At 40.0% G+C, this 27909-nt stretch overlaps 1 protein-coding gene and 1 long non-coding RNA gene across 2 annotated transcripts in view; one reads left to right on the plus strand and one right to left on the minus strand.

Annotated features, from left to right (window-relative positions):
• Positions 1 to 27909, plus strand: part of LOC145446576 (uncharacterized) — a 219604-nt gene that overhangs the window by 126912 nt on the left and 64783 nt on the right. The window lies entirely within an intron of this gene.
• On the minus strand, positions 878 to 26181 carry LOC145446531 (sodium-coupled monocarboxylate transporter 2-like). The gene is made up of 13 exons (XM_080324866.1): positions 25890 to 26181; positions 22443 to 22553; positions 19957 to 20047; positions 19057 to 19174; positions 18934 to 19001; positions 17979 to 18130; positions 12847 to 12987; positions 9298 to 9427; positions 9105 to 9193; positions 6613 to 6716; positions 6390 to 6550; positions 4418 to 4724; positions 878 to 1305 (listed from the first exon to the last, which is right to left on the minus strand). The coding sequence occupies exons 1-13, from the start codon at positions 26036 to 26038 to the stop codon at positions 1097 to 1099; spliced, it is 1830 nt and encodes a 609-aa protein (XP_080180992.1). The 5' UTR covers positions 26039 to 26181; the 3' UTR covers positions 878 to 1096.

Below are 27909 nucleotides of genomic sequence, written 5' to 3' on the forward strand. Positions count from 1 at the left end.
TACGTGAGCGTGAACGATACAACGCATTTTTGCATGTATATTCAACTTTATATTCGTTATTTGATTCAAGATAAATGACCTATTGATCTCTTTACCACAGCTATAGTAAAATATAATGAATATGAATGATCACTCATACTTCGAAAATTCAATTTGACTTGAATTGTGACTTGACTCGTGACTTGACTTGACCTGACTTGACTTGACTCGAGTCACCTTTGAAAATCGATTGACTTGACTTGACTCGAGTCAAAATGTGCAATGACTCGAGATGACTCGTGACTCGAAGGTAGTGACTTGATCCCAACACTGGTATCTGTTCGATGCGGGTGTGAACAGACTATAGTTGACCCTCAAGGTCGTATCGATAATTCCTATCTAATACCGAATATATAATGTGCAAGCATATTTTCTGTACCACCATCATTGCCGTCTGTTGTCATGTATTTTGGTTGGATGAAAATAAAGACTTTCTCTTTCTCTCCTGAGATGAAAACGCGTGGAAAAGCATCAATCTCTCTTCAACCATACCCGATGCACAATTTTTCGTCAAAGCGGAGTGACTAAATTTGAAAAATGGTAAAAATTCCAAATTATAGTAACGTTGCTTTTATACTGGTTGGAATAGAGTCAAAATTGTGTCATGAAAAAAGTTATTTCTGAACAACCCCATAAGACAAGCATATTAGGCCTTAAATATTTCTAGCTTGAAAAACACCTTCCTCAATCTGACTATTTCAATTGATCTCGCTGAAAACTGGTGTTGAATATTTTAGGGTAGAACTGCGAAACCCAAAATATTCTGCGCTGAGCCGAACTAGATGTGAATCCACCAATATGCTCCATTCTGAATAATGCAGTAAGTAGCCTAAGAATATTTCGACGTGACACTCTATTTATTATGTTATATAAGCAGGCTACTGGCAGTAAACAATCAAATTCGTGTATAGGCAACAGAGATTCTTTATGTCGTATGACAATTTACAATGTCAGGTAAATGCAGTCGTTGCTGCTCACATAAGTGAATATTCGTCCGTAAATAACCAAATATTGAAGATCATGGTGAAGAGGATTTGAAACTGGAAACTGATTGCCTTCAGATTTTGTCTTCGTCGGTATTCGCTAAAGGGGAGGCTTCCAATGCACCATTCGTGTCAAGATTGTGGTTCTCGTCATTCACGTCTACCCAGTCAACTCCGCAACGCAAATAGGAGCGGATTTTTTCTGGAATCCAAGCGAACATTTTTGCTTCAAACGGAGGTCTTATAACATCGTGCTTCACATTGTGTCTCTGCTTCCAGCCACCTGTAGAATAGTAGTTTCGAAGCATTGGTCCTTGCAAGAGATTGTGTATCTCATAGATGCGAGATTTCTGTTGGCATTGATTTACTATACCGCTTTACGTTTATTTGGTAAAAAAATACTACTTAGGATTAGGCGGGAAAGCAAATATCGCAGTGTGCTAAGCGACACCATCGCGACACCAATGGTTGCTGGGTCTAGTGTCGCCACTAACAAGTTTCTATGTGTCGCAGGTTAATCTTGGCTCCTCACCGCTAACGTCACTGTCATAGCAGTGTTTCAAAAAGCCCAGAACCATGTTCCCTTCAATTTTTCACAAGTCTGCGCGCATTCTCCAACTCCCTGCGCGGTCTCTTTGATAACAGTGCGTAACGACTAAAAAAGGGTCATCACTTCGGCTTTTTTGTGCGCGGCACAGATTTTTCTGTGTGCGGCGACTTTGTAACGCGCGCAGCCTGAAGGAAACATAGGCCCAGAGCCGAGCCGAGCCCAGCCAAGAGAGTCGGCAGTAAAGATTAAGATACGGGTGCATGAATAACGAGAGTGACTGATGATAGAAACGCCCGAGGATGCAAGTCGTCTGGAATTTACAGAGACCTACAAGACACTGATATAATTACTGAAATTACTGTGCATGGCCCAAATGACCTCATAGGCGATAAGCGTCAATGTTTTGTGCTATAAAACAAACAAACAAACTTAAGATTAGGCGTTTTAAGTGACCACTTGTGATCGAACTGTTCTCTGGTATCGAAGTATCGGAAAGGTACGATGTGAAGAGTTATTTACTTTCATATTATTCTAATCGTATAGTCTTCATTTTCAATGCTCTTGATGAGCTGAAAGTAAGACGCTAGCAAAAGATGTCAGCAGCAGTGTGTCTCAAATTGTGGGACCGTATAGGACAGGGCTTGGCAAACTACGTTTGTTGTGCGGCGCATAAAAGAGTCAGGAAACGATATAAAAATATCGAAGAACTGCATGTGTCATAAAATTTAATTACAGCGGCGACTTCATTAAACTATTTCGTAATATATTTCGCAATGCTATTCATAGGTTATAGTCTTTATTTTACTGCTGGCAGAACAGCCCACGCATTTCAAAAGGTTTCGATTGCTCAATTTGATTACTTAATTCGGAACACCAGTGATGTCAGATTGGCGACTCCAGCAAGGTTGGTTTTACAGTGTTTTAGCTTAGGTGGAAAACCCATTCGAGCGTGTTTTATTCATATTCGTCTGAAATATGTGCGATGTGCAGTTCGGTACAACTCATCCAAAATGGGCTATTCAAAGTCATCAAAACAGAGAAAAGTTTAAACTTTGTTCTCAATAATGAATCCACTGAAAAGTATTCCTGTTTCGGTGTATGAAGCAACGCAATATGTATATGTCTTGCATACAACGCATCCGTTACTGCAATTTGAAACACCGCTTTACATTGAACATCCCAATCATAGGCACCATTTATTAGATTATGAACTGCTAAATAAAGCAACCGAAGATGTTAAATGTTTGAGACAACAGAAATTGATGCTGTAAACATTTTGTGTAGGCCTACTGAAGTTGAGAAAAAGTGGAATCAGCAAATATATGAACAAATAGAAGCGGAAGAACCGACTTTCATCTCGAATTTTGAGAAATTGCCTATTGAGGATGGCCGCTTATAAATTCGTGTATGCGTGTGTGGTCATCATTTTACTTTGTTTTAAAGGTATATGTACTATCTCCATGTCTTCGGTCACTATATAAATGAATAAAATATTGCGTTTCGGCCTTTAATCCCAAATTTACCATAGCGCGGCCCGCAAATGAATTCCGATGTTGAGGGAGTCCATCCAGCTAAAAAGCTTGTCAATCCCTGCTTTAGGATAAAGGCTACTGGCAGAATACCCAGAGGTGGTCAGTAACGAAGTACTTCTACTTTTTCGAAGTACTCAAGTAGTTCTCCTCTACTTCTGGTACTTACTCAAGTAGATCTGATTTTCTCTACTTCTACTTCGTAATATTTTGTGATCTACTTACTTACTTTTCGCTATTTTCAGTTTGTCAAGTAGAAGTAGTTTAATCCTCCAATCAGGAAGATAGCCTGAGGAATTTCGGGGCTGTTTTCAAGGAGTATCAACATTTAATTTTCTTCTAGTAAACAGAGGATTAGTATAGCATTTCCATATCAATGCTATCATTTTCATCCCATGATGCGGACGAATGCTTATGCTGCCGAAAATTGAATACCTCCTGGTATGCATCAATATGAATCAAGCTCGGCACCTTTCGCATAGCTCAATTTGCACCTGTTGACAATTCCTTCGAAAGAATTACGATCGTTTTCACAACTACTTATTTACTTGAGTAGATTTAAAGTCAGTCAATTCTACTTCTACTTCAAGTAGTTTTAGGTTGCCTATAGAAGAAGTACTTCTACTCGCACTTGAGTAGATTTTTTCCGTCGCTACTTCTACTTCTACTTGAGTAGCTTTCTTGACTACTTTGCCCACCTCTGAGAATACCATGAATTGGTAAAATCAATTACCAAAATCTTCTTTTCGTCATGATTATGAACATTTGTAACTTCGTGCCTTCAAATGTGGGCTTAGAGATTGGAAAACAGTGAAACGTTCACTCATAGGTGTCTCACGGTGGAAATCTGCTAATGTAATATGAAAAAATCGGTGTCCGGTCAATACCGAAAATGCTATTACCGAGAATGCTGTTACCGAGAGGGACAATACCGAGAATAGACATTACCGAGAATGGACATCACTGAGAATGGACATTACCGGGAATGCAATATATGCAATGCAGGCATGTTATGCATATGAACAGGTCATGTGTGTGCATCACGGCGTTGCCACATTAGGTATCGATTCTCAGGTATAAATTTCTCGGTAACGTCCGTTACATTAAGATAGATTCTCGGCATTGGCGATTCTCGGTAATGTCCATTCTCGGTAATTTCCGTTCTCAGTAATGTCCATTCTCGATAATAGCATTCTCGGTAATGTCCATCTCGGTAATAGCATTCTCGGTAATGGTATGGAACCGAAAAAATCAGTACGCTCATTAACAGATCTTATTATCACATCAACATCATATATATATATATGGCTACTTACCAGTAAGCAAACTGACAGCAATAGTAACTACCATTGTCGTCAGAGCAACAAAAGCAACCGTGTAATATCCAGATAGAGCATAAAGATTATCGATGCCCTGAGGCTCTGGCAACTCGACGCCAGACGTTGGTCCGGCAATTTCTACGTAAGTTGTGTTTATGGACATCGAAAAATCGCAATTTGTAGGGCAGCTTTCCGTGCTGACATCCAGGCGTCCGGTCAGATAATCAGGCAGTTGTGTACCGGGGGAAGTAAAGAAGATGACAAGTGTCCCAACAAAACCTCCAACTAAGCCGCTGAGGGCTCCCTGTAACAGAAATACACGACAAACGTTGGTTAATATTTTCATGCAGTGCAGTCTGCTGCATTGACATACAGGCTGATGTCGTAGGTTAAAGTAAAATATGTGATCATTCCCCAGATATGTTATTTGCAGACGCATTTAGTGTACACTACAAACGTCGTACTACATAGCAAGGGTTCCAGAACTAGGGGTGGCGATCCCAATATATATATATATACATATATATCGGCTTTCAATTAAATAAAAGGGCAAAAGAAAACAGGAAACAAATGAACATCAAGATAATGAGTTTTGGGCCCTTATTAAGCGCCTCCATCGTGGGCGGTCATGAGCGTCTTCGAGCGATAGCCCGCGTTGCGCTAGCTTGGTCTCTATTGTTGAGCGGCTGAGCGCCATGTGGTTCTATTCCAGCCACCTCTGCGCCATGGCTCCGTCGGAATGTGGTGGATGATGGCGGCGGCTGGTTGATCGTCTTGATGCCGCACTAGATGACCGATTAAGCGTAAGCGTCGCGATCCCAATTGGGTTCTACGTCTATCCTCTGGGGTCGCGGAGATTCAAATTAAATACCAATGACTATTACAGGAATGTCAATTAAGCGGATGCTATCAGCAGCTTATTTCCTAATATTTTAGTTCATTTTTCTAAATGGTACAAAAACGACCTTTGAGGAATGCGAATCTGACATATAATCAGTTGAAGCGTCATCTTAAACTTTAAATTTAAGACTTAATGGACCACCTAGTATATACTAAGGCTGGTGTCTAACCATTAGCATGTCGAGAGCATCAAAACCAATAAAACGGTAAATTTTTCTTCCGGTAATATTATAAGTGACCGGTCGTGCTATAATACATTCATAGGATACACGCGCACGGCGCGGTCGAATAAGTTACAGATGACAGATCGCTATCCGTATTTCGTGTGACGCAAAATTTCACGTAGCAATACTTGACTACTTCGATTGTATGTACATTGTACATACATAGAAATCGTTCAAAATACCTAAATGCGTTGTGATAGTCTTGATTGAGTTTCCTAATCTTAGGACGGAGGTGGACGAGTTCATAATTGCATACTGCCCAATCCGCATATAGTTGCCAGCTTTTCCACATAGGCCGTGACCAAATTTGGGCGAAGGCGCTGACCAGTTTGCAGTATTCAGCACGCCAAATTGAGAGGTGGGGTCGCGGAATATTTTCAAATCGAAATTGGGAGTCGCGATCATAAAAAGTGCGGGAGCCCGACCATATGGACATATCGTGATTATTCAATAATATAGGATAGATGATAGATGACAAACCTCCCATCGCGCCAAAGCGGATGTTGAGGAATGTTGGAGGTTTATAGACATGCCAGTTTCGAGGTTGTTGCATAATTAAAAAAGATTTAAAGAAATTCGCAAAATATTTTTTCACGATGTGCTTTTACAGGGTGTGCATCATGTCTGTATTTTCCAAATACGGCATGTACTTTTGTTGTTTAAAGGAAGATAACTACGGCCTTATATATGCTTATGAGATCGTATTCAAATCCATTATTGCTATCAATCATTAATGTTTATTTATCGACAGATATATATATATATTGGTGCTTCCATGCTGTTTCAATCGAATTCAAGATTTTAAAATCACCCAAGTATTGATTGAAAAGCTTGCGAACGCTTACCCAGGCATTGACGAATGGACACCATATTCCAAGTATAAAAACCACAAAGGATGGACCGGTAAACGCCGAAGAGCCTGCTAATGCTAGTTTGATGAGATCACCAGCGTATGAGGCGAGTATCCCGATTGCAAGAGTTGTGCATCCACACAAAAACGTCGCACCTTGGCATGATAAACCGATCGTCATAACTAGTCGTGAATGAACGCACTATAAGAAAAGATACCTTTTGCAACCCTTGCGAGAACCCTTTCATTCCAGTTAGTGTGGGGCTTGATAAAATCTGCCATAATCACTGTCACCGTGGAGTTGATACCAGATGACACCGTACTGCAAAATTAATGATGATGAAACTTCTGTTTTTTATCAATCACTTTGTTGCATGTACGGTAGTTATTTCGGGACTGTCGGTTAAGTCAACATATATTGGAGTCACCCAAACGTACCAAAACAACTTCATTCGTGAGACCCGCACGATTCCAAATGGGTAATTTTGATGGGGTGTATCATTTTCCTCTGCGGTTCGCATTTGTACGGTGGGGTTCAGATTGCAAAGACACGATCATATTAAAAACGAATAATCCAAGTCACCCTGAATCGCGATAAGCGTGAAGTTAATATGTTGGTTGAATTAAAATCTCTCAAAGATTTGGAAGCCAATTCGTAAGTTCAATTGCATATGGATGGCCACCAACGTACGCTAATTTAAATACGTGTAGAAGACTGCAGGATTATGGATTTACGGCTGCATGCGGCCGCGCATTCGCAGGTTGGCCGCCCCTGGCGTGATCAAAATAAGGATGAGCAAGACTGCAACGTATAGAAATTTCTAACTACTGATCATATCTCAGGGTTAACGGACCACAATCTAACACACGGTTCTCGAACTCGACCCCCGACACACCCGGGCTACGCCGCTGTAATTATGTACACTAGGCTGTTCATAAGCTTGACGCAGGAAGTACCAATTCAAAAGGTCTCAGCTATAGGGACGAGAATCAATATAGACAGATATCGCAAGATGAACACATGTTAACTCCACCCCATTCTACTCCAAAAGGAACCAATAAGTCCATTACCAACGGTTAAATGTTAGGGATGGTGTGAACTTTTGAAAAGTTCATGTTGGTGTGAACGCGAACCGTTGTGAAAGGTTCTGTGTGAAGGCGAACGTGAGCCTGTTACGTCACGTGATGTTATATTGCTAATTTCGACCCTACATTTCAGTGACGTGATGTACAACATGTACGTACATTGTGGGTCAAACTGTCATCAGACAGTCACTAAATATTCACGAACGGTAACCTGGATATTTTGAGCAAAATTTTGTAACCAAGCAAGTAGCATTTTTGAGAATGGCAAGCTACATATTCGTTTAGTGCTGATTTTTTTATGCTGCCAGCGCCATGCATTAAGCGTCCCGAAGTTGAAATGCAAAGAACTTCAAGCAAAGATGTTGCAATGACGTTGAAAACTGTAATATATCAATATCGTTCACAGTGCAGAACCTACCAAGGTTCTTTGTTAACGCTCTAAATTGCAGAGGTTCACACACAGAGCGCGAACGTGAACCTCTCGTTCACACCATCCCTATTAAATTTGATGAGAAACACTTCTTTATGACATCACAACATGAATGTAATTTACATGTTGCGTACAGTTGATACGAACATTGTACGATATTGTACATCCGGTCCACCTGTTCTGTTGCATGCCTATCTATTGTGATGGCTGTCCTGACTTAGATCGGATATCCAATGACCAGGAACACAGAACTCTGAGTCCAATAATACTACTTTGATATTATCGAGACGTACAACATAACAGAATGCCGGAAAATAAAGAATGACCGTACCCATGACAGCGGGTGGAATATAAGGCAGCCTAATAATTATCGAAGCAATGATTACTAACACCACATTGGCTAGTCATGGGTCCATTGTAATGCGGATCTGGTTATACACCCCAGTAAACTCCATCCGAGTGGTACACCATTTAAAAATGACGGTACACCCTAGGCCAGTGGTTCCCAAACTTCTTCGGCTTGTGGCACACTAGAAAAATTATAAAACGCTCGCGGCACACTTACAGAATATAGTTGCTTTTTGAAAAAGAATTAATGTGGTAATGCAATGACTATGCTTATTTATATTAACATATATGCGACTGAAACGAGGTTATATAGCGTTGTTGACAATATACTCCCATTTCGTCGTCAATTCCTAGCAGTCTCGTCCGTGCGCAGCTTTTTTGTGGTATTCATGGTGTTTGTCGACTACTATGGTGATTTACACCAGGCCGATAATCCTATTTTTACTCCGTAGCTGCCGACTTGTAGCAAGTCCGACTTCCAGGAATTCTGGAGTCGACCGCGGTCGGACTCGAACCCGCCACCCATTGGTACACAGCTTTTAATTTCAGGCAAAAACAAAGAAGCTATATGTTCACATAGTCATAAATGCATGGATGGATGGATGCAAATGGCAATAGATTTCTGATTGTACTTGTACCTATCATGATATAGTATTTGAAATAAGACGGCAATTAACTCATCCATTCTTTTGCTGGAGACAGCGTTTAGATACATGCGGTTGAAGAGCCTTGCACTAGACCCCTATAAAATACTTGCAGCTGGTGTCACTATCATTTTTAGAAATAAAAGAGAGTTTGCGACTCACGTCTGGTATCAGACAGACTCAGAAATACTTCCAGACTAACCTTAAGCTTGCGGAGAAGATGCATGCCAGGAAAAGTCCCGTTAACCCAGGAAAACCATGAAACATATTCGAAACCGCGAAAGGATACACCTGTATTCAGGGAACATCAATATTAGCCTTGGAATTGGCTAAATATACTAGACGTTGCCTAGATACACTGTGGCATAGTACTATGATACTACATTACTACTAACTTCATCAGCTCTCGACAGGCATCCACTACGATTCGGGTCGCATTCGTGAAAGACCCCAAATCCAACCAATCCACACAAGACCGCAAGTGAGGTATACATGCATATTAACCCGATCCCAACCGCAAATGCTCTGTAAACATAAAATCTACGTTGATTAGCCGATAACATGAGATCTTTCCACGGTCGAAGGAATGCAGTTGCGCCATGGTAAACTTATCGCTCCATCAACATAAAAGCGCTGAAAACACTCTACTTGACATGTTGAGATACTACCCAACAGTAGGGTTACCATATTTTGGAAATGTAAAAAGAGGACACTTTTTCAGAAATTTGAGACTTGCAAAACCGGAGAAGAATTCTCAAAAATCGGTGAATTTTTCCACATTGTAATCGGTTGACTAAAAAAAAGGTCAACTTTTCGCCCTGCCAGAGCGTCACTGCTGTGCTAATTTATGGCATATCACTCGCATTTTGCTCTAAATGTGACCTAAATTTTCGAATCACAAATGTCGAGTGAAACATGAACAGCGCGCCATGGTATTATGCGTCATATAATTCATGCTTCACTGATGTAAAGCCCAGCGTCACGAAGTCGTCATACTCTCTTAGGGGCCTAACGATTAGGGTTACGTGGTTTCTTCATTGAGTGGGGAATTCCTGGGTTCCTGGTGGCGAATAGACGCACGCGCAAAATAAATAAGCATGTATACACAGCTACGGAGGCATAACAACTCGACCACTGTTAACAGTTCACTGCTCTGGAATGTATGTGTTGGTAATTTCATCGCGCGCTGTTCACAAAAAGTCATTTTTAATTCTGGATAACCAATGTTGGAATCACACATTTGACACTAGCAGCATGACATGCAATGAACCTTCCGCAGAGTTTTGTAGGTTACCGGTACAAAAGAATTTTATGTAGCAGTAAAATGCTAATGTTTATTGCTATACTGTCAGACGTCCCAAAGATATTGGGTGGACTAAAACAAGCAAAATCAGTGACATGCGCTATTAGTCTGGTGAACTCGGAGTTTGATAAAACGTAATGACTAGAGCATAAAAATACGACCTAGCATATACTCGACCTCGGATTGAAGTTTGTTCAGAAAAATTGTGAGCAACTCCCAAAATAATCATTGATGCTTTTACTTGGATCGTCGCTATCAATCGTGCGGGATTTTAGGTTGTGGAGAATGAAGACTTGAAAAAAAAATCAAAAGTAGGGAATGAAAAAATGTTGGAACCTCTGTATCAGAATGATTAAAAAAAAGATATGAGGCACCGATCGTCCGACCACAAGCAGTGGGGGTTTAAGTATAGCCATGGTTGGTGCTCAAGTAGAAGTAAAACTAAAATCGTAAATTTCTACTTGAGTCCATGTCGAAGTAGTCATTTCCTAACAGTTTTGTCTGAAAAACTGAAAAGTGCTAAATTAGGGTTGCAATATTTTTGAAATCTGAAAAGAGGACACTTTTTCAAATTTTTCAGACTGGCAAAACCGGAGGAAAATCCGGAAAGAATGTTAATTAAATTTTTCCCACTTCGTGGACGGTTGACTAAAAAAAAGGTCTACTTCCCGGCTCAACTCCCGATATGCAGTTTTTCTTTCGCATTATCCGGTGGTTGACTAACAAAAAGGTCATCTGTCCGGCCCAGCTCCCGAAATACCCGCTGGAGCGTTACTTCAGCGCTGGTTTACTGTATCTCAGTCGAATTTTACTCCATATTTTACCAAAATTATCAAAAAAGAGGAATCCTCTTAAATGAGGACGTATGGTAACCCTAGCTAAATTGAAGTGGCAGGAATATGTTGTCATGACCGTTTGAACAGCTTCTTTGAGGTACAGAACTTCAATATACAATTGAATAGTATATTCATATTAAAATGAACCCGAATATTTTCGGCTGACACTCGTCAGGCGGCGCTACGGCGGTAAGCTAGCACCACCATCAATGCCGCGTAAAGTTTTTGTTGAACTTTTACAGGCAGCTACATGTTCTGTTGAATTTAGCTTTAACGATGTTATCTATAAACAAATAGACGGCATATCGATGGGATCTCCCTTGGGACCTACTTTGGCTAACATTTTCGTAGGATTTTATGAGGTCGAGCTTCTCACCCAGTGTGTGTCCGTCAAACCGGTGTTGTACCGACGTTATGTAGACGATACTTTTGTCATTTTCAGAAATGAGATAGATTGTGATCAATTTCTCATTCACTTAAACTCGCTTCACCCGGCTCTGTTATTCACAATTGAAAAAGAACGAAATAACTCATTGTCATTTTTGGACGTTTTAGTCGAAAAACATGATACCAATAAATTTGAAACATCAATCTTCCGGAAACCGACATTCACTGGCCAATACCTTCGTTGGAACTCATTTAGTCCTAGCCGCAGAAAAATCAACCTCATAGGCACCCTCGTGCATATAGAGCGTTGATGATATGTTCGGGTAATAAACTGAACTCAGAACTTGACAATATCCGGAAAATCTTACTTGATAACGGTTACCCTGAACATGTCATCAACCGTGGCATACAGAGGAAAGTAACGCATTTCAATGCAGAAAAGTCAACAGAGCCTACCGAACGAACAACCAAAGATGTTTACATCCATCTACCTTGGATAGGGCCTATTTCCACCCGCTTTGAAAAGCAATTGATTTCAGCGGTCAATAAGTGTTACGACACAGTGAAGACCAACGTGATTTTCACGACAACGCAACTGCTCCCCGCAACACGTAAAGACGTGCTACCCGCACTTCAGCAAAGCAATGTAGTTTACGAATTTAAGTGCCACTGTGATTGTGGCTACGTGGGAAGAACGTCAAAGCGCTTGCAGGAACGCATAAATCAGCATGTCCCTAGATTCATTAGAACACGCTCGATGAAAAGCTCACCTTAACTCACCCGCTCAAGATTGATGCGGACCAATCAAAGGCCATAAATTCTGCAATTGGCAAACACTTGCTGGATAATCCCGCCTGTGCGAAAAATTATCGAGACGACAGATTTCGCATACTCGGAAAGGGTCGCTCAAACTTTCATTTGTGCGCCTTGGAGTCGACTTTTATCAAAATACACCAGCCAAGGCTGTGTCAACAAAAAGAGTTCGTGTATCATCTAAAAATAGTACATTGAACGCTCTCGTATTCGACATTTCGTGCTGGTGACGTCATATTTTGTGTTACGATTGTTGATATACGCTGTTCTTTCGAATTCTCTACTAGTTGCTGACGATTGCCCCTGACAAGTGTCAGCCGAAAATATTCGGGTTCATTTTAATATGAATATACTATTCAATGACCGTTTGAATAAGTATAGTGAGAATAGGCAAAACGTACTTGAGTACTTAGAAAAGGCAGTACTACTTCGTTACTGTGGCCGCCTCTGATCACAATTCCGGTATTTCTTCTTAGTAACATCTATCAAATCGCCTCGCGTATAGTCAGGTTCATTTTTGACAATGAAGTAACACAATAGATTTATCGAGCTTATTATGTCGGATAAATTTGGGCATGCGCCTGAAAAAGTGAGACATGATATACTTCACTGCTTCTTTCTGTGATTTCACGCTCAGCATTCTTTGTACTTGAACCTGACTTGCACCGAACATTCCGAGCCATATAACAGCACCACCAGTGACGATACTGCCGAATGTATAACGCAATCGTGGATCCGACTCGTAGCTAGAAATAAAGCGTATTGCGTGAAGGAAAGTTTAGTAGAGTCAGGATAAAATCATAAATCATAGACATCGGTTCGATATTATTCTTATCCGCTCAAGATAAGCAATGTACAACGCGATACACAAAGACACCATGCGATGTAATGAATCGATAGGAGGATGTCGAAACGACCTTATACGGTCTATCAAGCTAACATCCACCTTGGGATATTGGTATTACTAGCAATATTTTAATGAATGCATGATTAAGGATATTAGAATAATAATTTATTAGTACGCTAGTTGCATTGTGACTTAGTTTAGGATTGCCGTCTAGCAGAGTGACAATGCCTGCCAGAGTAAGACCCTTATTCAGAGAAATGATTCGGGCACTGAGTCACGTTTCTTGAATACGGGCCTAAGAGTATAGATTACTAACCTACGTCTGTTAGTAATCTATAGTGAGAGTGTGAGTGCTCAAAATCTTGAGCAACAATATGTAAACGCTTGTGGTTTGCGATCCTAGTCGCTTACTCCTGAGATGCGGCATCGTTACTTCAAAAGACATTGTGCGTCAGAAAGACCAACTAAGTAACGATACGAAATGCGAAGCTGATTTTTGATGGTTCTAGGACCGAGGCGGGTTACATACGGCCCGAGGCCGGATCAAGTCCGCGAAGGAATTTCGATCGGCCCGCGGACAGTTTCCGGTCTTACATGATAATATGGCCCGCGGTCACAGTGCCGCAATTCTTTACTGCTTTAATATGTCAAATTGTGGTGACTGTAGGACGTAGGTTATTCTTTCTAGTTATTTGTTTTCTTTGTGCCCGGCACGCATACAGAGTTCAAAGAACTTGCTAATCCCAACTTTGATCGACCACAGATGTCGCTTTGACTTCAACAGATATTGAAGTACATTACGTTATTAACTTCATTAAATACTGTTTTAGTCTCCATGCTTTAAACTTGAAGTTTACATTAATTACGATTAATCCTTGTATAGGTGGATAAATACGAGCTTAATGTATCAATTCGGTAATCCGGCTCGTCACAAGTACTTCATTTTCCCATATTCGGCCCGCCGCCTGGAGAAGTTTCCCGCCTCCGTTCTAGGACGATGAGCTGAATAAAATTATTATTTTGGTAATGAGTACAGCGGTAACTTCCGATTGATACCAATTTTATCACATTGGCGCTAGGCAAGCCAGTCAAAATAGTGCCGTAATTTGCCTTTAATCAAATGAAAAAAATGATGTATCCAAATAGCAGTGAGCCATGCGATTTGGTTGTGTCCATGCCACTGTGGACACTATATTAATAGTATTATTTCCTGATGTAAAAGTGTTTGATCTTCATTTTCGACTGTCTTTCTTTTGTCGACGCTTCCGAGCTCTTTGCATTCTCTTCATTATATTTGTCCTTTATCGGGACTTTCTCTAAACTTTTTCGTAAAGATGCCATAACAACAGCGATACAGAATCCATTAAGAAACGCCGGCACTTCGAAATCTATTACAGCCGAGACTAGAACCGCCGTCTCTGTATCGATGCCGTTGAATTAACCAATTACTCGAAGTTAATGGCTGGTGGTGCTGTGAAACAACGAACAAACTTGATGTCAAAGTATATAACATGTGGAATTTACTAAATGACTGGGACAAGCTGGTCTCTCCAGCTCTCTTTAGTCCAGTGCTTTCCAACCTTTTTCAGTTCGCAACCCACTTTTAATGCAAGTTTCACTGTGCAACTGTGCGACTCATCGAGATATGACCGAGCGAATGAGAACTTAATTCGACATACAGTGGATCGTTTGAGTAACAAGTTAAACTAGACGCCCGAAGTGAAATTGAGCAACAATTCGATAAAACGAATGCATCAATCTGACAAAAATATATGTGATAGATGATTGCAAACGCGAAAGCGCGTATTCAAGCACTAATTCGTCTTTTCCGTCAAACGCAAAGGCGTTCCGGTTGCAGCTTGCGTCGCGGCAATTGTATGCTAATAATATTCGGACTGGATTGATTTTTCCAATCAAAGTCCGCAAATCCTTTGGAGAGTGGAATGAATTGCAATGGTAAGGCATACACAAAAACACACTCTCCAGCTTCGCGCTCCAATCAAAATGACTGTCACGAAACGCTGTCTCATGAATTATTTTGAGCACGGGAACGTGCAGCACTTATGGGCGAAAAATATTAATTTATAGGGGAAGAAGTATTTATCAGTCTAATCGCGAGAAGGTAAGTTGTTAGGCATATTTGGCAAATTGAATAGAAAAATGTACCATAAATATAAAAAAAATTCGCGCCCGACTAAAATAACTTAACGAACCACCGGTTGGGAAGCCCCGCTTTAGTCTATAATGCCGATACCGGACATTTTCAGGTAAGTTGGTGTGATTATTATTATTATATTTAAAAGCAATTTTAGTGACGCATATACCAACTATGGTCTTTTGCGTCACGACGTAACGGTTGCTAATCGAATCGATATTGCGATAAGTAAATACAGTCAACTAAGCATTTAGTACTGTCTTTTTGTCTTCGCAAGGAATTCCCACAGCAAAGGTAATATATAATCACTAGTTATTATATTTTCCATGGTGAAGGGTACTCTCAGGTCAAGTTGGTGTGATGATTTGGTGACTACTGTACGTGACGTAGGCCGTAGGGTATGGACTTATAGTGTGTGTAGCAGAGTTGGATCAATTACATTATTTCAGTTCAATTACAATTAGAATTACAATTACTTTCATGAATGTTTCAATTACATTACAATTACAATTACTTCATGCTAAAAAGATCAAATTACAATTACAATTACAATTACTCCTTGCATGCTTCAATTACATTACAATTACAATTACAATTGCTGCTGTTGAACATGTAATTGAATAATCATAAATTCAACCGTGCTCCTTGACAACCGTAGCGTCGTATTTAACAACAATTCAAGTCTAGTTCAGATTGTGTGGTAATAAATGCGTTTATGTGCGTACATAGTATGCTATGTGAGATGTCATTGTGACGTAATATAAGCGTGTTTTGTATGCTTGGTAATTATGGCTCACGTAATTGGAAATGTAAAATGTTATTTACCTAATTTCCTATGGGTTAGGATTAAGGATAGGGTGCAGTATGTCGTTGAAAAAGTATTATAACATATGCACGTGTTGGATTTGCATATATAGTATATAATTAAAGAAATAATATTATTTTTATCGAGGGACGTAGGAATTAGGATGAGGAGTGAAAACAAAACCGTGCTTTGTCAGATAAGACGTTATATAATATCCAGTGGTCTGGTTAGTTAGCCAGACGAAATAACGATGCAGCATCGTGATATGAAATCGTATTGTAGATTGCCAACCCACGGATAGATGCCCAAGATGTGAGTCACGGATGAATGCACCGACAAACGTACTGCAGAGCCGGCTAGAAGCAGCAAACTTTGTGGTCCTAGAGCTGGCGATCCATGCGTCCAAATTTGATGCATCTGTTCTTTATCGTAAGCTATTGATGTACTAATTCCGAAAATACAAAATAAAATCTCGTCAGGGCAATGTAACTGCTCCAAAATAGCCGTTTAAGGCCGACTGTTCTGAAAAGTGAGAGCGCTGCAGCAGCATGACCACAACAATTACCAATTACGCCTAGCGATTGTTCAGAACAATGCCGATTCCCAGACTTTCACGACTATTTTGGGATGGTACCATTGCCTGGAAATATACTTTTATTGCGGAATCAGTGCGATACTAGCTTTCGATTAGGACCATACATATCAAATTTCGACGCTTGGATCGCCAGCTATGGGAATATCAATTCTGCTGCTTTTAGCCGGCTCAGCAGTTCGCTTCTCGGCGTATTCAATCGTGAGTCACGTGTTGCGAATCTATCCGTTGGTTAGTAATCTAAAAATTGTATACAATGGCAGCCTAGGCCAGCGTAGCGGTAAAAATAGAAAAAAACTTCGCCCGCAAGGGCGCAGTCAAGGGCTTCCGCGAATGGATCCACCAAATTCCTTGTCGACATTTTAAGAGAATGCATTATAAGTCAATTATTTTATATGTGCTTGTCAGGTCTCAATAGCAATTTAATGTAATTGAAATTGTAATTGAGCAAAATTTTTGTCAAATTACAATTACAATTACAATTACACAAAATAAAAATGCTTCAATTACAATTACATTACAATTACATTGAAAAATGTAATTAATTACATTCAATTACAATTACAAATTACAATTGATCCAACTCTACTGTGTAGTAGCCCATTCGGAAGTAGATAGGCTGATGTAGTGGTGTAGGTAGATGATACATTGCGTGTAAAATATGTCAAGTTGAATCGCCGCATACGCTATATTTAGTAAACAAATCCACCGTCGGTTAGTTATGATATGGGTTTAATATGCGCTGACTCACGACTTGAAATTGTAAACAGAAAAGTGTTATGTGTTGCTGGATAACTAAATCTCGAATACTGTAATAACAATTGACAATTGGGGTCCAGCGTCTGTTCGCAGATGAAGCGTTAAACTATTCTGATTTCCATTGAGGGCGCAGGGTGTTAGCCAGTGATCGGATTCAGCTGGTTCGTACCGGTTCTATAGAAGATGTTCACGAATCAATCATTGAATGACAAAAACTTTGAATCCAACCATAGATATCGACAACAGGTACCAAATCTGTCGGAAAAATACAAATTTTAAATATGAATATGCGTCAACACATACTTAGGTCAACAGCAGACACGCTATATGGTGATAAATACGTATTAGTCATATATTTCTCATAAACTGTATTACTATGATTGTACCAAGGACCTTGTGTGCACCGATGACGTACACCTCGCAAGTGAGAAAGGACACCGTCCGTCAAGTTTATGCTGAAGACGGGAAAAGCACTATTTGTACCAAACCACGGTGCTATAGTCTCGCCGTCCCGACAATTAGAAGGAGGTACGTCAAACTGAATCATTCGGTGGAGTGATTACATACGTATAGACTTACTTGACACTTGTTCTTCCTCCAGCGCTCGCGATCGCCCACACATTGCCAAAACCGCCCTGCATTGCACTGCCGCGAATTATGATTGCCAACATCCCTGCGAACATGACCAATCCTTGAAATACATCTGCCCATATTACGCCTCGTAGTCCACCCTGTATTAAATCGAACTGTGATAATAGACAATGAGAAATACTCAACTTTGACGGGGAACTATTTCACACCCTTTTAATTCTAGTTTGGATATCATAACATTCTGCCTTGTAGCTCCACCTTTAGTTCCTAAATTAGGCTGTATCCCCCCGTGTGGCCTATTTTGCTAGACAATTGGCGAAAGGGAGATTTGGGTTGCAAAAACATACCAAGGAGCTACATGTAGTCAAAAAGGCCGTGTCCTAGTGGTTTTTATTATCAGTTTCACGAAGTTGAATTTTCGATCGATGGACATTGATGATAAATAGATTCATTGATTTATATTTCTGCAATGTACATTGTAGATGTGCCAGGCAATATTATGTCTTTTGCCATGATTTCTCTTGTTATTCTATATTACTTGCTCCATATTACGAATATTTGATCCAATGATAGCACTAGCAGCACGCTCAAACATACGACCAAGAATCTGTATCACAGTTCGTGTTAATTATGATATAACGAGTCTTTATATAATTTGACTACCATAGTTTTGAACATTATACGCCAGCCATTACTGATTTTCTCACTCTTCCAATACCACTGCTTTTGTTTTGTTTTGCCCGGTGTCAAACGTATGAAGTTTTCACTGATCAACACGCAATACCTATAGGCCATATGAGCCTTAATAGCATAGAAGTGGATTCCGATGTATAAAGATATTATTAAAATCGTTCAAGTTCAAGTTGCTCCATGCATTTTCACCTCGCCAATTTAAGTAGGCACAGTGAGCGATATGAACTGCAAAGTCTGAATTGTAACCTACCAACGCGGTGTAAATAGCGCAGATCAGACCGGTAGAAAGCATTGCTGTCATAAGACTGATATTGGTAACTGCAAAAGTAATATATATATTTTGCTGCATTGCTATGTCTTGCAGCCCACCTACCTCCACTAACAGCTACTGCTGGTCCATAGATATTGATTCCCAGGTAGAACAAATTTGTCAGTATGTAGAATGTCGTTGCAACCAATCGCAAAAGCATACTGTATCTCTTGCCTAGATACTGTAAGATGAATGATGCATCTGACGTACATATTCATCACACAAACTGTCTTCATTTCGACTTGGCAAGTACAAGATAAAAAGTGAAGCTATGTAGGCTACTATATATACCGAAGAGTGAATAGTTATATATATATATATACACACTAGTATACCCCTAAAATATACATTTTAACCCGACTGCCCAATTGTCGCATGCTGAAGTATCGCATACTAATTTGTCGCATGTTCGCATGATCAAGTGTCCATGGACAGATTATCCGAAAAAGCGTATGTTCGAGGATTTGTAAAGCATCAAGGTATCATAAACATATTTTTATATAGTGTGGGTTTGTAGCTTCCTACCATAACAGCTGCATAAACCCTAGTATTTATTGCACTTACTAGGCCAAGTCAAATCGGGGGACTCGAATTATATAGTGTGGTTTGCATGCGTTGTATGTGCACCGTGACCTGCGAGAGGCACTGGTGTGGGGAGAACGTGAGAGCGGCGGCGGTGGTATGTCGGACTAAGTTTGCCTGTACTGATTCTGTTAATACAATTACTATCTACATATAGAAATCCCCTACTATCAGCCAATATTAAAGCGCCGTAAATAAATACTAAATATAGATCGATGCAAGGGATGAGATACTTAAAAAAGTTGATTGCATACTTCTATGACCGATCGAAAACAAAGAAGTTTTGAAAGCCGCTCAATTCTGAACATCCCCTATTGTCAGTCAGTATTATGTGTATGTCCTTCTGTGCCTACCACGGCTACTTTTTCGCAAATTACATACCTCGTACGCACTCGTGATTCTTAAATTACAGATGATTGGAAGAAACACGAATGACACGAAGACGAATGTCAGCAGGAGAGGTACGAGCGCCCTGCGAAAGAGACGTCAGGCGATAAGGGAACGAGATTTACATATATTCTAAGACACGATATATTTAATATGATTTACCGAAAATTTTTAAATGCTTAAAGTTTACATTTTGATAATAATATTTTATTATTTTAAAAACGTCAGCAGGAATTAAAAGGACCTCGTTTCAAGTGAGATCATGCGTGTAAAGCAGGGATTTTTAAACTGGGGTCCATGAGTGGCAGTCCACCTATAAGGTGTGAAAATATTGCTAAATCTGAAGTATCTCTCCAAAGAATACGAAGTGCTGTAGACGATCTGTGAAAGACAGTACAGTACAGTACAGTCTTTCCATCAAATTGCTACTGTTGAAGCACATCTTACTTGAATTCGTCTAGAGAAAATTGAATTCAAATTGAACCTAACTAGCCTGAGTTTAGAAGCACTGCTTCAGCGCATACAATTTAGGTCGATTCATCAGCTGTAACATTTAGGTGTGAAGTGGAAATATGTACGTTAGTCTTTGCTGTTTTATTGTACGCGGGCACTGATTCTGAGTGTATACTGCGCATTTTGTGGTTTGTTTTGAAAATATTGACCGAAATAAAACGTTATATGAAAAATTTGATATGACAACTATCTAATTATTTATGACGATTTCAAAACTGCCACCAATAAGTTATTGTAACACTTACAACACAAAACACTTACCCAGCTTGACTAAGATCGCACAACGCAAGTTTACAATACCAAAAGAGCAAGCGACTGGAAAACTATATAACCAACACAACTTTGCTTCTGGGGCAGTCACTTCTATTTAGTTATTTCATATCTCATTTACGCATGTAGGCTACTAATCCTAACCGTTCTGAAATTTCATTGCCCAAGTTATTCATTGGATTTGCGTGCCATCCATGTATATGAGACAGCATCGGAATGCCAAACGAGAAATGATTTCCGAAATATTGGCGTTGACGCTTATTTGATACTCATGCCAAAGTAGTCCAAAACAATCCTAATATGAAGGTAACAGAAATTTATGTAAAGCAATCGTCTCGCTGATCTGTAATATGGCCGAGAGTATCCAGGGTCATGCATTGCACCGATTTAGCATCAGTTTTCTAGTCCAAGTGTTCACTGTTTAATGATGGAATATTTAGTTTCGGAAGAAAGTTGTGATCTAATAAACTACCGCGTGAAAGACCCGACACTGAAAGTCCTTCCGCCCAGATTACAAGATAAATCGAAAGATGATCTGCTTCGTATCCATTTGGGATAGAGCAGTGGTTATCAACCTTTTTATCTTCGCGGACACCTTTTCAACCGTCACGGACTCCGCGGACCCCCAAATTTATTGTTCAAATTTAGCTCAATTAGCGTGCAATCATCATCTGCCTTGCGCAAATATTAACTGTAGGCTAGTGATGAAGAGCAACAAATTGTATTTTTTGGAAAAGAACATCAATCTATTTATGTAGAAATTGGGTATACTTTTATTATTTGAAAGCGATTTCGCACAGGCGAAAAATTATCGAGACGACAGATTTCGCATACTCGGAAAGGGTCGCTCACACTTTCAGTTGTGTGCCTTGGAGTCGACTTTTATGAAAATACAACAGCCAAGGCTGTGTCAACAAAAAGAGTTCATGTATCATCTAAAAATAGTACATTGAACGCTCTCGTATTCGACATTTCGTGCTGGTGACGTCATATTTTGTGTTACGGTTGTTGAAATACGCTGTTCTTTTGAATTCTCTACTAGCTGCTGACGATTACCCCTGACGAGTGTCAGCCGAAAATATTCGGGTTCATTTCAATATGAATATACTATTCAATAATACTGATTATGTATATCACATGAGATAATGGGTTTTTGCAAACATTTCGAAGTCGCCCTAACTACTACAACTTTTATATTTGTTAACAAACCCTAATAAAACGCATATTCTCTTGATGTGAGTCCTGAAGGTTTAGCAGCTATGAAGCGAAACTGTTTCGTGACTTTCCTATATAATTTGAAGAAATATATATAAGTTAGGTTATCAACCATTCTGCAAGTTTAGAGGTTTCGCGGACCCCGTTGAAATGCTTCGCGGGCCTATAGGGGTCCACGACCCCCGGTTGAGAACCACTGAGATAGAGCATTCGTGCCGTTATAAATAGTGACATAGATTTGTTGCAATGACCGTTTTGCTTGCGGTAAATGAGTTCTTTTTAATCGCAATATTTTTGATGATTACGCCTAGACCAGACTAAATCGAAATTTGCACGATTATATTTCCCACTTCGGATCAATTTGACTGCACTAAAATGCGATTGTGATCCCAGTATTCACTCGTTTACCGCAAGCAAAACGGTCATTGCAACAAATCTATGTCACTATTTAGAACGACACGAATGCATCAGGCATTACTCACCATATGTAAGTAACTCCGTACAGGTAAACATCATTGGGCACGCCGAGTATTGTAACCGAAGACTGGAAACTGACAGCAAGCGAGATACCAGTTGGAATGGCGCTCATAGTTCTGAAAACAATCGAATTTGTGAAATCAGATTAGTGATTGGCATTTTTCAAAGCATTGGAGCATTGATCGTTGATCTCAATATTCTACATAGTTCAGTGACTTAGTCCATCCACGAAGAATAACACATTTCCGCAGCAGAATCACGGGATGCTGTTGTGCGAATGCATTTGAAATTGCGAATTAATCTGAGGAACTGTTAAAATAAAGCACTTGTTATCAGCTTTCAATATATACAAAAATACACTTTCCAGTTCGTTTCATTGACATATCCATTGATTGGATAATAGATGTAACGTCTAGGGATGATATGAACCTCTGAAAGGTTCTGGTTCGTGTAGTAAAGGGGAACCTTTTTCAAAGGTTCTATGTTAGGGGTGGCGAACCTTTCTGCTCTTCACGGCCGCATTTTGATTGCTTATGTAGCCAACGGCCGCATTCCAGAGCATAGCCGTAATGAACTAACTGGACGCCAATACCCATGTTAAACTGTCCATTTCCGGTGAACTACGGACTAATCTGCTTTTTCAGATCGGCTTACTATACGCTGCGCATCGACATCTCAAGTGCTCATGTCATGAATAGTCACTTGGATACGTTATGATCGCGATTCGCGTTCAGATTCACCAACGAATTTCGTCATTAATATTAGTAATTTCACATATTACTATCAAATAATTTTCCTTTCTCGGCCCGTGTGATCAGATTCCCCGATATAGTTGATGGAGGAAGTTTTTTTGAAAATTTAGGGCAAGTTATAGAGATGATGATGCATCTTTGGGTGGGCCAATTGTTATTACGCGTGTCATTAGTTGCATGCTGTTTTTTCTTGACCTTCCATCAGGATTGTCGGTATAGTGGAAGGAGGAGGAGGAGCTCTCGATTCCAAGTTGGTATTTCTAGACGGGGAGCATCATTTTATCTGCAGTTCGCATCCGTGCCGTGGGGCTCAGACCGCAAAGGGAGCTACAGTATTAAAATCGAGAAATGCAGTTGCTTTGAATCGCGCCCAGCGCGAAGAAAATTTCAAGATTAATTAAAATCTCTCAATAATTCGGGAGTCAATTCGTAAATTAAATTTGCATATCGACGGCCGCACAAATTTCCATCAGCGGTCGCAGGTTGGCCACCCCTGTTCTATGTGAACGCGAACGTGAACACAAACCTATGACGTCACATTGCGAATTTTAACCATACATTTCCGTACAGTAGTATTTAATGTCTACGATTCCTAGCGCCGACTCAGGCCACGTTATGCCCCAATGCTGACAAGTCTATCAACTCGAACAATCAAATGCTATAATAATTCCATGAAATCAATATTTTCCGTCGCATTGCCAAAAATTTCGAAGACGGGGGACTTGTAATGGAACATCAGCTGACGCTTTAACTGTCTCGGCTAGACCTGACAATGTATTCTCAAAGATTATTGCTACATTAATATTGGTCAGAGAAAAATACCCATTCTATACTTCCTGCGGATATCACCTCAAAATTAAGTTATGCAGTTGCCAACACCCTAATCGGACGTATTTGTTTTTATGATACGATAAACTTATCAAATCAAAATAGTCCCCGTATGCCGGCAACACTATGCATTCTTTAAATATATTCCGTTGATGTCTATCATTGATACTGTGGGCAAAGCTCACGGCTGGGAGTCATAAACGAAAAGTTGAATATATTGAACAAACCTTTCTAACAAAGCAAATAAAATTTTTGAAAATAGCAGGGTGCATGCTCATTTAATGCTGAATTTCTTTTCTAGTTGCCAGCACCATGAAGAGAGTCGTCCGAAGTTTAAATGGAAAGAAGTTCAACCAAAGATGATATAATGATATGAAAATTGTAATGAATGAAAAAGGTTCACAGTGCAGAACCTACAAACGTTCGTTTGTGCAACGGTGTCCAACCTGCGGCCGTAATTTAATATTAATAATTCTATATGTCATTAAATATGCTTGTATTTGCGGTCTTCAACATGCAATTCGAATTGATAAACTGGCCCTTAAGCCGGAATTTACAGTAAACAGCATCTTCATGAATTGAGTCCGTAATTCCCAGTAAATGTTATTCGTGCTGCGAGCCATATTATGTCAGGCATTCACCAACTTCCCAGTCCCAACATTTCATCAAGCTCAATCCTATAGTCACTGGGATTGAAAAACTGTAGGTCAGCAGAACGAATAGCCATACTGAGCTATATTAGTGCTATGATTCTTACGCTGTTTTTCCAACAGATTGTGAATCAACAGCTTGTAGTAGGCTAAGTTCACGTTTCGTCGTGAATTTGTCTACTTTATGAGCTATGTCGCCACCGTTTTGAGTTATTTGAAATGTGTTTTAGTAGTCGACGAGAGGCATAGAATTCTTTTACGATATTATGTCCAAAATTCGATCCAGCTATCTCTAGTATTGTTCTGTAATACGGTTGAAGGAATATTTCAACGATTCTCGATTTGATCTGACGACGGTAATTTTGCAGGTCATCTCACTGAAATTCCACGAGATTGCAAGATAGATATAGCAGCGTAGATATGTAGTACGATATTAATTGACAACGTCATCGACTTGGTCACGCACCAGTTAAGAACAGCTCATGAAATGCAACTACCACAATTGCAGTAAAGCGAAACAAGAGCAGCGCGATGTCGAATAAATCGTTGCGCGGAAGTAATAGGCCTTCACTCTGATATCAAATAATGGCCACGGTCATGAATTATTATATATGGTGGCTTGTAGTTGCATCAAGGCGCTGCATATAACTCATGAGTCATGACCTTTAGCTTAATATGTTAAATGTTGTATGGTACTCTGCAAAATTAATCATTTATTGTGCTTTGGTTGATGAAATTAATTAGCTTGAGACCTTCGTTGTTACAAGCACGATACCATGATTGTATGAATCCAAAAAATACTAACTTTAGAGTTTTACTTTGTACTATCCATATTCTCCAATTCTAAACCCTTCGTACATGGAAATATCACAAAGAGTCTCGCCTCGCTCGGCATTTGCATTTTATCCCCCTTTCCAACGCATGGCTTCGTTAGATTCCAACGAGTCGTTACGACTTCGTCCTATCCTATAGTATCGTAATCTGAGGGAGTATAAAACTGATACAGCTGATACAAGAAATCCAAATTTCACATCGATGTTATTATGTAAACCATAGTTTAGTCCGCGGGTCCGAGTATCAGGCAGCAGTCTCAGCGGATGGGTTTCGAAGCGCATTACGTATGGGAAAATTGTCCTAATTTCTTAACAACTATATGTGGATCTGGTTAATGCACAAGCCCATTAAAAGATACTTTCGTTATATTCCAATCAACACGCCTCACCTTCCCGCCATCAAATATCCTTCCGTGGCTTTGGACGATTTGCGATCTCGTACAGCGAAGTACACGCCCGTCAATAGCGAAATGACCAACATCATGGCTAAAACCGCATAGTCCGCTAAGGATAATATTTGCTGTACCTCGTAAGTCATATTCCCACTCTGGAGATGATACTGTCCGATATATCGAAAGTGCGGCGATACAGCCCCCCCGCTAGTTCTGGTATGAAGATTGCTTTCGAGAAGCTAAATGTGAATGGTTATTACATAACGCCCTCATTTACTTTTCGTGTAATTGCGCTGCATGATTTCACCCCAGTAATTTCGCTTTAGTATGACCGTTAAAGTGCGGAGTCAGCATGTTTCTCCTGCGTGATGATACGAGTTACCTCATGCATGTCAGAAAGGGATTTGCAGAAAGTAACGAGAGATTAATTTACAGACCACAATAACGAAGGCGTTTGCAAATATAGTGCATACAGAGGTCAAGTTATACACCGTTGTGAATCATGTACAAAGTTACGGAGGCGTACTTGTTCATAAAGTTATACATTTGAACAGTGTTACCTATATCGTCAGAGGAGTCCAGTAGCCGATTTAAGATTTATTGATGTTTCTTAATTTGGAAATTGGCGTATATAAGTTGCCTCTTGTAACGCCACTCATTGAAATGAATTTATTGTGGAATACCTATTATACAATTCAATTATTTGTCATGTCACAATGAACTCTCCTGGTATCAGTAATTACTTTACATCAGTTGCAGCAACTTTATGCAATATGGCAGGGGTCTCCAACTCAAAACGGGTCGCGGGCCACTTTTCAAGTTTCGTAGCGGCCGCGGCCGCATGAATTGAATATCGATGTAAAGTAGAGGCAACCACGTTTTAAAACTCATCGTCAGTACAACGCTGTGCTACCTAACATAAGCGATGGGTATGGTATAGTGACCTCAAAAGAAGTAATATTTTATTAATAAAGGAATAAAAATGCAACAAAGGATCACTGTCATCAATTTCATTTTATCTTGAGCTCTGAGTTGTGCACGTGACCGGCAAACGCTTTTGGGCGTTAGCAAGATATGGTACTAGCAGAAATACCATATCCACGTAAAGCTTGATCTTGTGGGAAAGCCCTAAGCCAAAGTGGTTCTCAAACCTTTTTAGACATGCCCCCTTTATGATACTGAAAAATTTCGCACAACCCCTTACCCCCCCCCTTATCGTCATATCACAAAATGCATCCATAACGCTAGCAATCCCAACGGATAGTTTGATGGCATGGAAGGTTGTGAATGTTTGATGAGAGAATTCTATAATATGAATTCCTGATTATACACAGAGCAATGTCTATAACTATGAATTAGAAGTAAATCGCGCGGAGTGCGAAGAAAATTTCAGTTTACCGCAGCTCCGCGCTCCATTCAGATGCTTTTAGGCCCTCACAAGGGGGGCACGCACCCCAGTTGCAGAACTACTGCCCTAAGCTGTTTTCTAAGCGTCTCGATCTTGGCAGTGTTTTGGCCATTGCGCGTCAATTTCAGCATTTCAAAATGTTTTCTTAGCTTTCTTCTGAAATCTCAAATCCCATCGCGGGCCACAAAACATGACCTCGCGGGCCGCGTGTTGGTGACCCCTGCAATATGGTGCGCGTGTAACATCCACGAAATTCAGTTGTGTCAGGAGATATATCATCCGCGACATTCTACATTAGCCACGTTGATAAATATTTAATTTTTGAAAATGATTGTTTCTGTCTGTCGAAAATTTAATAGCAATGACTACGATGATTATATAATTTGCCATAGGCGACCAAAGTAGTCTGTTTCGGTACTGGTTCGGTATTCATGCAGCGCAGGGGCTCCCAAACTTTTCATAGACGCAACCCCAACTTTCGATTTCAAAATGTTGCGCGACCTACCTCTCAGTCTGGCATGATGTTTACTTAAAAATGGTCAGTGCCTTCTACCAAACCTACTCACGGCCAACGTATGAAGCTGGCGAATATATGCGCAGTAATAGCTA

This window comes from Botryllus schlosseri, chromosome 9, assembly GCF_051294905.1.
Source record: "Botryllus schlosseri isolate E-star chromosome 9, Bs_hap1, whole genome shotgun sequence".
Taxonomy (NCBI): domain Eukaryota; kingdom Metazoa; phylum Chordata; class Ascidiacea; order Stolidobranchia; family Styelidae; genus Botryllus; species Botryllus schlosseri.

Excerpts from the sequence above, each read along its gene's own strand:
- LOC145446531 (XM_080324866.1), bottom strand. The coding sequence starts at position 26,038 with ATGACTTACGAGGTACAGCAAATATTATCCTTAGCGGACTATGCGGTT. Across the intron at positions 19,175-19,956 it reads GAATCACGAGTGCGTACGAG|TATCTAGGCAAGAGATACAG; the intron begins GTATGTAATTTG and ends TTCATCTTACAG. Across the intron at positions 18,131-18,933 it reads GCGCTATTTACACCGCGTTG|GGTGGACTACGAGGCGTAAT; the intron begins GTAGGTTACAAT and ends GATTTAATACAG.